Below are 15,895 nucleotides of genomic sequence, written 5' to 3'. Positions count from 1 at the left end.
AAAATCAAATTAATTCTGCTCAAGGAACAGCCTGAATTTCAGTGCAAGTAGTTCTTGTTATTATTGCAAGCAATACAAATGGTAGACAAAAATAAGGGACCAGGGTGTGTTTAAAGTTAAAGATCTCTGTTTTGATCACATTGTAACCGATAAGTAAAGCATTTGGTGCTTTATATTTTATTCTGAGAAGCACTGCTAGTCAAGCATCAGAGATACTTTAGAATTATCAAAGTCCAATAGAACTAAAGAGGACCAACCACGGCTAGGTGAACAACTTTAATAAAGAGTAAGCACTTTCACGGCCACACGGACACTTCTTCAGACTTAAATACAATAAAATCAACATCTCAGATGTTGATTTTATTATATTTTATTGTATTTGAGTCTGAAGAAGTGGCCATGTGGCTGTGAAAGTGCTTACTCTTTATTAAAGTTGCTATACACCTAGCCGTGGTTGGTCTGCTTTAGTTCTATTTGACTTTGACTTTGATGTGCTTATAGAGGATCTTTACCTGATTTCCACTACTTTTTGGGAAATACTTTAGAATTATGGTGGTTTAATTTTAAGAATGTAAGTCCCATGGATTTATGTTCATTAAAAGCAATTCAGCGAATATAAACTTAACTGAACACATTATGTCTAAAACAAACAAACAAACAAACAAACAAAAATGGCCTTGGGCATTCTGGAGAGCTTTGCTATCTCTACCACCCAAACTTAACTATACTATTTTTGAGGTCACACAACCTCAAAGTAAAGGAAAACACCTTGTCTGGGATTCATAGACAGGAAGTGCTCTTTGCAATAGCATGGTCAGTGGTAATGTACAGGACATGGTCAGTGGTAATGTCAGGTGATTCTAAGACAAAGCAGGGCATACTAATAAGTACATAATGACATGGACATAAAGAACTACGTGCAGAACATTTACATGAATTACGTAAATGAAGGAAAACATCTTGGGGGAAGGCATGCACAGTTTGGGCTTATTTACATGATTGGCTTTCCTGATGGAATTCAGGAAACAGCCATGTGGTGTTATCTATTGAGAAGGGCTATCTGCTGACATCAGCTCCTTGCAGAAGTGAAGGGTGGTGCAGTATGCACCCAGTTTGAATATCATAATTCATGCTATACCAGAGGGAGTGATGCTAGGAGCAGCAATAACAGAAGCATAACAGCATGTGCTGGGAGATGCCATGAGTCAGAACCCACAATATTGTACATTGCAGCCCCCACGCCACCACAGGAGGTACATACAGAGCCTGATGTACCATTACCTAAGAGACAGATTGTAGGCCACTTCCATGTGGACTAGGATACTTTAAAGAATCTAGATGAACTGTGTGAACCCCCAAGTAGAGCAGAGGGGGACACATGGTATGTCTGTTTTTGGGGATACTAAGGTATATTTAGTTTTAATTATATTAGCTACAGGGACCTCCCAGTATTATGTCAGTGACATAATACACACATCACATGTATCTTCTTTGCAAATCATAAACCACTGTCTCAACATAATGCTAAAGCATGTGGAGCAACATATCTGGTTCCCCAGGGCAGCAGAGGAGAGTACCAACACCACTGGAACTTTTATGACATAGTCAATTTCCCCTATATACTGAGAGCCATTTCTTCTACACATGTTGCTATCTAAGCCCCACCTGATCCAGATGACCTGTGATACATCAATAGGAAGGGCCAGGTGGTAAAGGCATTACATATAATGTGCCTATCTACTACCCAGGCACTGCACATTATTCACATTTTTTGATGCACGGCCTATATCAAAGGCTCCCATGAAGTGACTTCCACAAGGTCACCTGAGTAGTAGGTACATGTGCATGTTAGACAGACAGGTCTATACACACAGGTACCATGCAGTCAGGGATCAGGCCACACATGTTTTATGTTGCAGATGATGTTGGATATGCCTTGCAGCCCTAGTTATTGACTACCATAATCAACTTCCAGAACATAAGGAAATGTTCTACAACATAGAACATGCTGAAAATCAACATGCATGAGCATGCACTTCAGTGTTCAATGTGCAAATATCAAACTCAGAGCCCCTTAGAGGCCTTCAGGGAGTCTGTAATCAAATAGTAATTGGTTATAGAACTTTGTCCCAACCATTCATCAGCACCTTTTTAATAGTCATAAGGATGCTGACCTTCTAAATCAGAAGGGAAGACATGTTCCATAATCACCTAGCCCTGCAGTTGAATGAGTTGCTTTACAAAACTGTCCTTGGAATAAACACCTTCATAAAAGCATCATTGCTCCTAGCCTCTGACTGGAGAGCCCTAATCTGAACCCCAACATATCTGCCAAGTATAATTTTTAATGCACTTAAAGAAGCATTTATCAGGTCACCCCAACTAGTCTGTGATTTATGGAAAGTAAAGATAACTGACTTTTCCCTATAACCGAGATTTTAACTTTGAGTATGTCTTGCATAATACTTCTTGTATTCTTTCAAGCTAAGTTTGGTTATAAATACATACTGCAAAATAATTCTCAGTAGCTGGTTTTATTATCTTCCATACAGGAAATAACACCTATCCTCTCTGTTTGAGATGCAGCATAGCATGCCTTTAATAACTGAATGACTCTTTTTTGAAGATGGCTGATGGGCGTGCATCAGCTTTAAGATGACTATGAATAGTAATCTTAGATCCATTATCTTCTCTAGTTAAGGCAATGTTTTTAATGCAAAGGGTAGCACTGCTTATACAGAAATGCAATTATTTGGACTTCTTAGCATTGAAAGCTATGTATTTAAATGCTGACCATTCATAAAGCACATCCATTAATTTCTGCAGCTTCTTTCGACCGTTTAAGTTTATCACTAATGTCATTGATAAATTTACTGACCCATATGATACTCTAAAAGGGAAAATCAGACATGAATGTTGTAAATAACCCCTAGGAAACCCCAGCCTTAACAGCCTTAACTGGAGATAGGTCATCACCAATTTTTTACCCTGGAAGTTTAGCCATGCAGCCAGTTAACCACCAGTTTGGACGTAGCCCTTGATGTTCATTTTTTGCATGTTATTTATTGTTTTTATGAGCAAAACTGAATTAAAACCAAAGCAAGTCCAAACAAACCATGTCTGCTGTTACACCAAGGTAAAAGCTCTTTCAGTAAGGCCATGTTGATAAATATCCAATCCCTGCTTCGTAATATTTCGTCCGAGATCACAGATGACTTTTTCAAAGCGTTTCTGTATGATGCACATTAAACTTATAGGTTGAAAGCTATTTGCTGATGTACTGACACTTCTTTTAGGGCTATGGATAACTGACTTTTTTTCCACACTTCTGGGACATACTCACTGTTAAGTGCCCACCAGAACAGGAACCATCATACATGGTTCTGGGTCATCAGTAAGTTCTGGGAAACAGAACCCATTTGTGTCATTGGGCTGGATATCAGAACAAATTGTTCCAAGGAAAAAATGCATGTCTGAGAATTCCTAACAGATAAGACAGAGGATAATCTAGTGAACTTTTCTGTAAATTATATTAACTTGCTTGCAAGGGTCTATTATTAAAGTATAATAACAATACAACTGATCCATGACTGTTTACCCTTCTTAGATGGTACAATAAAGCTTTCTTCGTAACTGTAGTATACTCAGCCTGATTAAGCTTGTACCTGCTGCTGCAGTTGGATAACTAATGGGACACTTCCATTGTCTAAGCACCTCTAGACAATATAGCCCAGATAGATGCAGCAAGATCTTTGTTGTGTGTACTGTTACACAACTTGAAATTGTCCAAACAACTGTAAACAGCAGGCAGACATCATGGCAGGGCCTTCCATGTCAGTTGCAGTACCTCAAAAGGACAGAGTGGAGATTCCGGGGTAGTAACTTGCAGTAGTAGTGCTGCAGCCAAGGCAGAGGTCAGCGCACTAGCAAAGAGGCAATGTTTTGTCCACAACTATGGGCCATGACACAGACAACAGAAATGATGCATATATTATCACACCAAAGCTAAGAAAGGCAGTGCATAGACTGGACCCACTGTGCAACAGACATCTGCATGCATACACAGGTTAGGGGATAGTCAGGGCACAGTCACCACTGCTTTCACATGGGGGGAAAGAATAATATGATGCGATGTCAAAATAGGTGAATATGATAGCCACATCCTCTGTGATGTTGAAGGGGAAATAGGGAATCACATCTTTCAGTGGTGCACTATAGATGTAATGGCATGATATTTGGTAGTGTCCACTCACTGTGTTGGCTTGTAGTGTTAGGGCTCAATGTGATTGTAACACCAATGGGGTATAGCTATGGGACCATGCATGTGCACGTTGATGGTGCATACCTTGTGCTAATCCTGATGAACAGTAACACTGTTGCCCATGACCTAGTCAGCCCCCAAACTCGGTATGGCAGGCTGTATGCCCACAGGTGCCAATGAAGCAAGCCCTGCTGCACCCACCTCCCCCTGCAAACTATATATACAAACTCTGTGATCGTACTGCATTGGGGAAAATGCAAACTCCCACTCCTCACAAAATACCAGCAACAGTAATAAAATCTACTTTGATATTCCGAACATTAGATCACATAATGTTTGATATTCTGATGTTCGATCAAAAGGCAAGAACCCATGTATATGTAGATGAAGGGGATGTTGTATACAATGATGAGCCTAATAAGGACTGGATACAGTGGGACAATGACTTCTTGGACTTAGATGCCATGCTCTTGCTGATAAGTTAAGCAATATTGAATGATTTACTAACTTTGACACATGCTGGTCAAAAGCCATGTTACTATCTACATGTGTACCCAAATCCCTGACTACTGGTTCTACTGTTAGGAGTGTGTCATTGATGAGGTCATTTTCTGGGGTGGCTGACATCCCAAAGGCACTATTATGCATTTCTTGGCATTGAGTTTTAAGTCATGGCTTTGGCACCAGTCATTTACCTATATTAGTCCTTTCTTTAGAATACTAGAGTGTCTTGGGGGAATTCTATGCCTGCTCCTAATTTGCAATCATCTGTAGACTTGATAGCCAGAGGCCCTTGACGTTGGCTGTCACTTCTGAGAATTAGATGCCAAAAAGGAGAGGACCCAGCACAGAGCCCAGTGGGACTCCTCTAGTGACCATCCTCTTTGTGTAGGTGGTCCCCCCTATGCTAACTTCCTGTGTCCAATCTTTGAGCCAGTTGGCTATCCAGCATATAACTCAGGACTTTATGCCTATATCCATGAGTTTGCTTACAATGCCAGAGTGGGGTATTGTATCAAATGCCTTAGCAATGTCAAGGTAGGCAGTATGCACCATTTTGCCCTCATCCATTGCCTTGGTAAGCATGATCTGCCTTTGATGAAACCAAACTGGGATAGATCCAATGTTTCATGATTTTCTGTCCTTATTAATAATTTCCACAGTCATTCTTTCCATGGCTTTGCATATGAGATTAGTTAGACTTATGGGTTCATTGATGGCCCATACTTTTGCAGAGGAATCACTGTTGTAGTTCTCCATTCACATGGCACAAAGGCTGTCTGGAGTCTATGGTTAAACACTGACTCAAGTGATTCCAATAGGTCATGCATCAGGCTACTTAGGAGGCATCCTGGGACATTATTGGGGCCGATTGATACAATGTTTTTGGCCTTAGAGAGCATATCTAGGACTATTCCTTAGTGATAGCTGTGGAGGGCTGTTAGATGGCATTTTCTGTGCATTGGCTGTGGGAGGGGCATAAAACTGGAGCTGAATCTTTTGCCAGAAGATTTGCTACATCTTGTGGCTCCTTCTGGGTGGTGCCATTTTACTGCTGTGTGCTACCTTTGAGGTTTTAGACATAGATAAAGAAAGCCTTGTGGTTGTCTTTTGCCTGGGAGGCAGTCTTTACCTTAAATTTGGCTATAGTGCATTTAATTTTTCCTCTTAGTTCTTTGTTTAGATTAACAAGAGTGTTTTATCATGCCAGCTGTAGCACTTCCTAATTATGACTATTATTTTTTTTCTTTCAGTGTACAACCTATTTCTGTTTGGACTCCACTAGGGTTTTTTTTACATGATAATATATGGTTTCTGTGATCAAGTCTGCATAGGCAGCTGTATTCTTAGGGTCTGGAAGGACTTGAAATTTTGACTGGTTATCACTTAGTAGTAGGAGGTTTGTCTTAGAATAGTTACTAAATGTAACAAGGCTAGCCAGAGTCACAGAACTAATTTTTATTATGAACGATACAGCATTGTGGTCTGACCTTATGAGAGAGGGCACTACATAGGGGGTGTAGAGCCTTCTCCCATGTTTGTCAGTACCAGGTTGAATATATTTGCACCCCTAGTAGTTGTGTGGACTATCTGGTCCAAGGTGTTTGTGTTTACATATTCCACAAATCTCTAGGCCTGTAAGTTTGGAGTAACATAAGTATCACAATTTATAGTATGGTAGTTGAAGTCATTGATGAATATGGTATTGGACTAAATAGTGAAGGTCTCTACTAAGTCCAAGTATGAGTTATGGGTTTCCTTGGTCATAGATCATTACCTGTAGCTTGCAAGGATATGCTATGGGACTTAGCCTTTGGAAATATGGACATGGAGAAGTTCAAGCACATTGCCCTGTTTGGTAGTTTTGAGGGGAGCGTGTTGCTGATAAAGATTGAGGCACCTCATCCTTTGGTCCCTGCCTTTGCAGTAGTTAGTCTGAATGTGTCGAAAGCATTGTAGCCTTGCACTGGTGGGGTGCTCTCCGTGGCTTTAAACCATGTCTCAGTAATTGCACACATGTCCACATTCTCCAGGGTACAGAGAGCCTGGAAGGAGTGGAGTTTCTTGTTTAGGCTCCTGGCATTCAGCAGTAACATCTTTAGATTCCCTTGGTTTGGTTTGCTATGTCGGAATGTTTGTCAGTTTGACAATGCCTAAAAAAGGCACTATGGGGGAGGACAGCGTTTTAGCTAATTTTGAAAAGCCTAGAGGGGGCAAGTGCAGAGCTTCCTTGGCAAAACAACTTGTTCTTTTGACCATGTCCTGCATTGCTGACAGGTATTGTACCCCCAGAGAAACTGAGGCAATTCATGAAGTCAGTCAGCTTTTGATCATATTGAGGCATTAATTTAAACGCTTGCTATAAATGTTGGAATATTATGTCAATGTTTTATTGATTTATTGATGTATTGATTTATTTATTTATTTTGATCTTTATTGTTACTGTTTCTTTATTTATTCATTTAAGTATCCGTTAATGGTATACCCATTGGGTTAATGAAGATTTGCAATGAATTACTTGAATAATTGAACAAGAAAATAACATGGTATTATGATTTACTCCTAGACATCGATGAATGCATTGGAGAAAACATCTGCACACAGAGCTGTTTTAACACTTATGGTTCCTTTATTTGTCGTTGTGAGGCTGGCTATGAACTGGGCCCTGATGGAACCACTTGTACAGGTAAAACACTAACTTTATTTCTTCAAGCAGTAATATATATATATATATATATATATATATATATATATATATATATATATATAGATATATATCTACTTCGGTACATCGAACTTTTAAATGTTTGAAGCCCATATGACTGAGACCATAACATCGAACATTTAAAAGTTTGAACACTGAATTAAAACAAAAAACAAACAAAAAAAAAAAAAACTAAATGTGCGTAGCAAGGGGGCAAGCCCCCTGCACTCCCCACAGCCCTGCTACTTAAATATACCAACTCCGAGATTGCACAACATTGCGAAAAATGAAAACCTTCCCATTCCACAGTGTACGGGGATCTCCATTCAGTCCGTTCAAACTTTTAAAAGTTCGATCAACTGAAGGGGACCCATTAATATATATATATATATATATATATATATATATATATATCCACACACACACACACACACACACACACACACACACACACACACACACACACACACACACACACACACACACACACACACATATATACACACACACACACACACACACACACACACACACACACACACACACACACACACAAACACACACACAATTCCTATTAATCTTTGTTTCAATATGGCTAATTCCTTGTCTGTCAAATTTCACTTTTGCTAGAAATTAGAAGAGGCAAGTTCCCTAAAAACTGTATTTTGATTGTATTTATTCTCTCTTTTTTTACTGTTTCTACACATGCCACTGCAAGTTTAGCGTAGTTTCTAATTTCTTTGACTAAAATGAAATATTATTAACATGTTTAGATGTTTATCCACACAGCAAATGAGATACAGAGTATAAAGGACTAGACCAGGTAAAATCACTTTAGCTAGCAGGTCTAGGAGACTTTCTCTCTGATGCCCTCCCTGCGGGAGGAATAAAGATGCCTCATTGAAGTTTCAAGTAGTTTATTCAGTCAGGTATTTCACTGTTCTAATGTTTATGCCAAAAGTGAAGACAGTGACTTGGAATCTTTCAATTAAATAAACAAAAACTGAAAGCATAATATTTTTTTTTTATCCTATTTCCAGCTCAGTGACCACCTCCCAGTAGAACCTGGAATTGCTTTAAATATCAAGGAGGTTTGTTGTCAACTGTCTATAGAGGCTTATGGGCCTGCGCCACTCAGATGGGAAAGTGTCTTTCTAGCCTCTGCAATACAATTATGAGAGTAAACAGAGACAGCAATAGTTAAGGTGTGAATACATCTACCTGTGAGCCATTATAAGAATGTTAATGTCTCCATCTCTCTGTTTTGATAGAGGTGTTAACCCTCAGACACTACTACCCCTCAGTGAGGACACTAGACTTGTTTTAATGATGCCTTTCCTAGCACCTTTATAGTGGATCCCCAGAGGAGAATTTGCAATTTAATCTCATATAAAAGTGCAATATATTAATAATCATTGTCTTGTGAATGATGATTTTGAATTTATCCACAACTAGTCTGGTTAATTGCATCATGGGTCTCACCAGTCTACAATGGGGTAATTTAAAAATAGCTGCCTTACCTCTTTTAATTGTTTTGATTCTTTTAATTGTTTTAATTAGACTGTTGTATAACACTACTTTTTCCATTATTCAACTCTCTGTGCCGAAAGAATTCAGGGCAGGATTTCTTCTATGCACTGTACATCATATGCACAATAGTTGACAAGCTGACATATACACAGTTCTAGTGTGGTAAGGATGTTTAGAACTCAGTGCCTTGTATTTATTAAATGTGCATCTGGTTTGGAAGCTTTAATAGTAAGCAATAAACAATATCATGGTTACATGTGAAACTCATTTTTTTCAACATATGTTCTTCCAACTTTTGCTTTGGTCTGACAATGATAAAATGGGTCTATATTTGATCAGCGAACGCTGATTGATCAAACTTATGTAAGCGAAAGCTTACAATCTTGAACTGTCTGTTTCAAAACACATACACACAACACAAGCACACCAAACAAACAGCAATCCACACACATACACCTAAAATCTGACACCTAACCCTACACTAAACTATACACACACCACTAACTATCCACTTACCTTAACCCAAACCCTAACCCTAAGGTCCGTCACTATCGCACACTCACCTCACTCGCTCCCTAACCCTAACTCACCTAACCCGCCCTAACCCTCACGTCCACACAATCGCACACATACCTAACCCATGCCCTAATCCTAACTCGCCCTAACACTCACATCCACACAATCGCACACTTACCTGAACCCAACCCGTAACTTTCCAGCACAGCACCGAAAATACCGAAGCAACAGAAACGGACAACTAAATTCTTTCTCTAGGAAAAAATTCGGGTTTCTGTTGCTTCAATATTTTAAGCTTTCACTTACATAAATTTGATCAATCAGTGTTCACTTTTTTAAGTGTTCGCTGATCTAATATAGACCCGATAAAATAATACTTTTCTTCAATTCTAACTTAAAAAGGATTATGGTCATAGCTTTATTTTACTACAGTAAAACATATTCAGGCCAATCAAATTGCTTAATTTTAAAACTATTTGTAAGAATAGTGCATAAAAAGAATCTGTGATCCCATGTTGCAGGATTCAATGACACTAATTCTTTAAAAAATATAAATGAATATTCTGCGTGTGAGATGCCGGCGATAAGTGATAACTAGTATCTTTAACGTAGTTATTTGCAACGCTAAAAGTTTACTCATTCTTTATAATATGCAGCTGAATATAATTAAACTCTAAAATGAAAACTGAATTTAAATGGAATAAAACTAACCAGTCTAGCTTGAAATAATTTGGGGGCAGTGAAATCATACTTCAGCTTGGTTCAACCAAATCCATTGAACTGCTATTATAAAGTAGTTAAGCAAGAATTTATTTTGCTGTTTATACAAGTGAAATTATTTTTTTTATTTTATTTTATTTTGACACTTGTTAACTGGGTATATCCGACTGAGTCCAGAAGAGCCCCCTACAAAAACGTAGTTACTATAAAAATGATTGCAAACAGAGTTTAAGACAAATATATGAGATGTTATAAATACAAAGAGAGCAGTTTAAAATTTTAAATAAAAAACATACAAGTAATTAGGGCAAAAAGTACAATAAGAAGTGGGACTCAGTAGGTTGGGAAGAAGAAGTAGAAGGTAGCAGTGTGGAAATTATACAACTGGCAAAGAAGAAAGAGAATTAAGTTATAGAGAAGTATACGTCTGAAAGAAAGGGGAGAAAGAAAACAGAGAAACAGAGCAGATAAGATATGTAGAGAAGAAGAAGAGGTTAGTAGGCAATAAATAGTAGCTGACAGAATTTAAGAAGGGATTTTTCATGGGCAGATCCATGAGTTTTGCAGATTTTCTTTTTTAAACTTTTTTGAAGATATGAGTTGGGGAATATTTCTAATGTTCAATGGGAGTTTGTTCCAGGCTTGAGCAACTGAATCGCTACATAAGTGATGTCCTATTACTTTTTTAGGCTTGTGGATAGCTAACAGAAACTAATAAACTGATCAGAACCACAGAGAGTGAGAGGGGTGTAAAGGGATATAAGGGAAGAGATGGCTGGGCAGAAGGAGGGTTTATTAAGAGTGGAATGGATCGGTGAAAGTTGTGAGAGTAAGAGAAGATGGGGGAGTTCAAGCCAGTGAAGAGGTCTTAAAGAAAGGCAGTGTTAAGAGTTGTAGGGTTGATTAGCAGTGAACCTAGCAATTCATTATAGGTTAGCTCAAGCTTGGCTTTAAGGGAGAATTGTAAGTTGGTTAAACTTGGGGAGGCATAGAGGAGGGAGAGAAAGAAATAGGCATGGGCAAGGGGGAAATCGAGAATCATCAGTGAGGCATTTTTTATTCCTGTAAACCAGTCCAAGTTTTTGATGTGTCTTCTTGATAGAATTCAAAACATGCAGATCAAATCTGAGTTGGTCATCTATGGTCACACCTAGTAACTTTGTATGTGTTTCTCTGTTTATGACAGTGTTGTTAAGTGATGAAATAGTAAATTATGTTTTATAATGGAAAACAGATTTAGGCAGAAATAATAGAAGTTTAGTTTTTTTTGGAAAGACTAAGAGATGATTGTTGGAGAGTTAACTTTCAAAGGAGTGAAAGGAGTTTGGAATAGTTGAGTGGTGGTCCAAAATATTGTCAGAGGTAGAGATGATAGTGGAATCATCAGCATATTGCGTGAGAGTGGCGAGGGAGCAGGCGGTATAATGACTGTTGGTGAAAATGTTGAAAAGTAGTGGTCCAAGGATGGATCCTTGAGGCACGCCCATGTTGACAGGGAGAAAGGTAGAAAAAGACTGTATGCAGGACAAACTCCAAAATTCAACTCCGTTTATTAAATAAGCACTTTTGTCCAGTCAGTATGAACTTCATCAGATCTGATGAAGTCCATACTGACTGGATGAAAGTGCTTATTTTAATAAATGGAGTTGAATTTTGGAGTTTGTCCTGCATACAGTTTTTTCCAGCTGTTTTGTGGGTTATCTGGTTGGTCTTGTCTTGTTTTCATGTTTTTTAGGGAGAAAGGAGGAGCAGGAAGAGAACCATTTGACAGACTGTTGCCTATTGGAGAGGTAGCTAGAAAACCAAGAGAGGGTAGGGTTAGAGATACTGAGATCAGACAATTTGGAAAGAAGTAGGGGATGTGAAACAGTGTCAAAAGTTTTGGAGAGGTCCAGAAAAAGACAGGAGACCAATTTGTTATTGTCTCTAGTTAGAGCAATTGTTTGGGTGAAAGAAGTTAAATCAGTAGTAGTGCTATGATTGGGTCGGAATCCATGTTGGGTAGGTGAGAGAAGATTTCCATGCAGGAGGTAGTCCACTAATTGCTTATGGATACACTTTTCAAGCAGGTTTGAGAGGATGGATAGAATAGTTACGGGACAAAAATTAGTTAGGTCAAAAGATTTTCCTCCCTTGTGGATGGGAATGGTATAAATTTTTTTCCAGGCAGAGGGAACAGATGATTCTTGGATAGAGATAAGGTGTACTATAGAGCAAACTGAGATTTTCAGGAAAGTGGCAGTAAGTTCTCAGCTGAAGGACAGCATTATTTTAGATTTAATGTAAGTAAATATATATTTAATGTAAGTAAATATATATTTCAGTGAAAAGGTGCTAGCTTGAGATGATGGGAGGGGTGTGTGGGGAGTTAGAATTGTTGTTACTAAGTATTAATTTACTGATAGGGTCCATGAAGTAAGACTTAAGAATGTTGCCAGTTTCCAGAGGGGTATTGTCAGGACAGGGGTTAGGAGATGTGTGGGTACCAGATTGGAAAATTTTCTTAACAGTGGTCCAAAAATCTTTTGGATTTTTGTGGTGGTTTGATAAGGATTTTTGGTAGAAGATCTTTTTATCAGTAATTACTTGTTCAGTGCTGTTAAAAAGATGTGTGTAGTTTTGAAGGTGAGTCTGGGTTTTGAATTTTAGCCAACATTTCCAGGCCTTGTCTCTTTCCATCATTAGAGAGAGAGTAGCCTTGGGTAGCCAGGGTGCAGAGTTGGATTCTATTCTAATTTTCCTAGGGGGAGCTAGAAAGTTAAGTGTTTCAAGGAATAGGGTGTTGCATTTTAGCACAGCTTCATCCACGGGTAGGTTGTACAGGAAAGACCAGTCGAAGTAGAAGAGTATATTATTGAATAAGTCCATGTTAACGTTAAAGAAAGAGCAATGATGTTTGTATTTTTATTTTATTTTTTATTTTATTTTACATTTGTTGACCAGGCTAGTCTAGTACTAGTATAAATATATATATACAGATATAGTGATGCATACTCAGCAGAGCATAGTTAGTATAGTATGTATATATAAGTGTAAATGAATACATATATATAGATATATATATATATATATATATATATGTCATTTACAGTGTTGTAGGGTATATCTTTGGATGCAGATGAAAGAGTGGTTGCACAAGGAATCAGGTAGTGATTTGGGGTTGTGATAAAGGTTTGGGTTAGAGATTAGGATCCACTCCAAGGTAGTGCCAGAGTTAGAAGGTTTACAATGATGGGTTTGGGTTGTAATGCATTGAGTGAAGCCATGAATATCAATGGAAGAGTTTATGGCATTTAGGGTGAAGGATTGTTAATGTTAACATCGCCTAGGATTATAGTTTTGGTATTTATGGAGTGAGTAAACCAGGAAAGTATTTGTTCAAGTAAAGGAATATTATTTCTTGGTGGAATAGAGATTGTAGCAACTGTAATTGTTTTGTGGGTGTTAAATTTGCAATTGGTATTAAGAGTTCTGCAGGATGAAAATTGGGAAAAAAGACTTTGAGAGCAGAAAAGTTAAGTTTGCTGTTGTAGAGTATAGCTATTCCTCTTCCTTGTTTTTGAACTCTGTGATAACCGGGGGAGTAACTTCCTAGTCAGTGTTATGCGGTTTAAGCCATGTTTCAGATAGGGTAGTTATGTCAGGAGAGTGTTGAGCAATCCAAGTGTAGAATTCAGTAACTTTATTGAGAATGCTGTGTATGTTAAAAGAGTAAAATGTTAAGAGTTTGCAGAAAGATATAAAGGAAGGAGGGATACTGTTATGAGATGTACTACTGAAAGGACCTGGTTAGGGTGGATGTCACCTGATAGGTAGAGACTATTGGAGATTTATTTTAAAGCAAGAATGTGAAAGCACAATGTTAGGTATTTGGGTCTGCTTTTTGGAGGGTGAAAAGAGTGAGGGAGAAGCCTGCTTCTGAAAATGGGTCTGTGTGACTGAATAAGGAGGGGTTCATTTCAAGGAGTGAGAAGTTAGTGGGCTGGATGATGTGTAAGTTAGCATTGATGTGATATTCGTGAGAGAAAGTGTTTGAAGATAGGAGGAGAAGTGTGAAAGAAGAAGATTAAGAAGAAGGGCAGAAACAGTGTAGATGTGTGCAGAAAAGATGAGCGGGCAAGGAATATGAAAAGGGGGGCTTAACTGAAAGGAGATGACCGAGATTAAAAAATTGAAGAGATGAACTACAGTGATAATCGTATGGAGCAAAGATGAAGTTTACAGAGATATACAGTTTTGTTATGCAAGTACTTGAGGAGGTAATATGATAAATTAAGTTAAAAATGTGAGAAGTAAAAAGATGGGGAGGAGTACCGAAGAGAGAGGAAGTAAGACACTGGGGGGTGGGGGGTGAAGGGTTGTAAATAGATAAGAGTAAAGTGAAAGTGATGCAATAAAAGAAGAGGGGTTAGTAAGTTGGAGCTGAAAGTTGAATGGCTGTTATGACAGGAGGGTGAGGTGAAAAGAATGAAATTGGTCAGGATAGAATATAAGTGTAGCATATGTGGGGGTGTGTGGGAATTGGGGGAAGGGTAGGAGAGCAGAATGAGCCTGAGCACAGTGAGGGTGAATGGAGTGGTTGGAAAATACCATTCAGCAGATGTTAGAAACAATCAGGAAAGAGTGAAATGCACAAGGAAACAATCACAGCAATGAAAATCTAATATGAAGGTAAGCAGAGAGTTAAAAGCACATGAAATATCATATGAAAATAATAACATGTTAATATGTTATACTACTGAGTGTGTAGGAGAACAGGAGACAACAAAGCACTTGGGTAAAATCCCCAAGGAGTAAAAGACTGCACAAGTAGAAGGCATGAACAGACAGAAACTCAACAGGAGACTCAAATGCTGTTATGTAGGAACACTACTTAATGTAACACTCTGCCAACGATCCATTGCTGTGACACACATCTTGCTCACACCACCACAGCCAGCTGATTATTGAGTGCGATGCTGATGCTTGGGTATTACAGAAAGTGAAAAAAATTACAAAAACTACTTCTGCAGATCCAGAATTATAAATACCTTTTTTAAACAAATAGCAATGTTAGCCACTTTATCCACAACAATCCCTGCATCCAATTAAAACCTTCTTTATTGACTGACTATACCTCTGATATCAGAATGTAACAAAACAAAAACAGCAACAATTGGACAATGTAATTTATTTTAACCCCCTCCCCCGCACAGATGTGACCATCAGTTATTTTCACATTGAGCCCTTCAGTAGTTTAACCATGTATACACAAGCAGTAAATGACACTATTTCCACATCAGTCTCTTCAGTAGTTTAACCATGTATACACAAGCAGTAAATGACACTATTTCCACATCAGTCTCTTCAGTAGTTTAACCATGTATACACAAGCAGTAAATGACACTATTTCCACATCAGTCTCTTCAGTAGTTTAACCATGTATACACAAGCAGTAAATGACACTATTTCCACATCAGTCTCTTCAGTAGTTTAACCATGTATACACAAGCAGTAAATGACACTATTTCCACATCAGTCTCTTCAGTAGTTTAACCATGTATACACAAGCAGTAAATGACACTATTTCCACATCAGTCTCTTCAGTAGTTTAACCATGTATACACAAGCAGTAAATGACACTATTTCCACATCAGTCTCTTCAGTAGTTTAACCATGTATAC

The 15,895-nt window shown here is 38.3% G+C and overlaps 1 protein-coding gene across 1 annotated transcript in view; it reads left to right on the top strand.

Moving 5' to 3' along the window:
- The window catches only part of FBLN5 (fibulin 5), an 861,728-nt gene that overhangs the window by 637,529 nt on the left and 208,304 nt on the right, over positions 1 to 15,895 (top strand). Inside the window, exon 7 of the mRNA XM_044074715.1 lies at positions 7,329 to 7,448. Within this exon, the coding sequence (XP_043930650.1) occupies positions 7,329 to 7,448 (120 nt within the window). The remainder of the gene's footprint in view (positions 1 to 7,328; positions 7,449 to 15,895) is intronic.

Source organism: Protopterus annectens, chromosome 6.part0 (genome assembly GCF_019279795.1).
Source record: "Protopterus annectens isolate FY-2018-M chromosome 6.part0, PAN1.0, whole genome shotgun sequence".
Taxonomy (NCBI): Eukaryota; Metazoa; Chordata; order Ceratodontiformes; family Protopteridae; genus Protopterus; species Protopterus annectens.
Note: the sequence above shows the minus strand (reverse complement) of the source record. Positions and strands in the feature narration are given on the sequence as shown.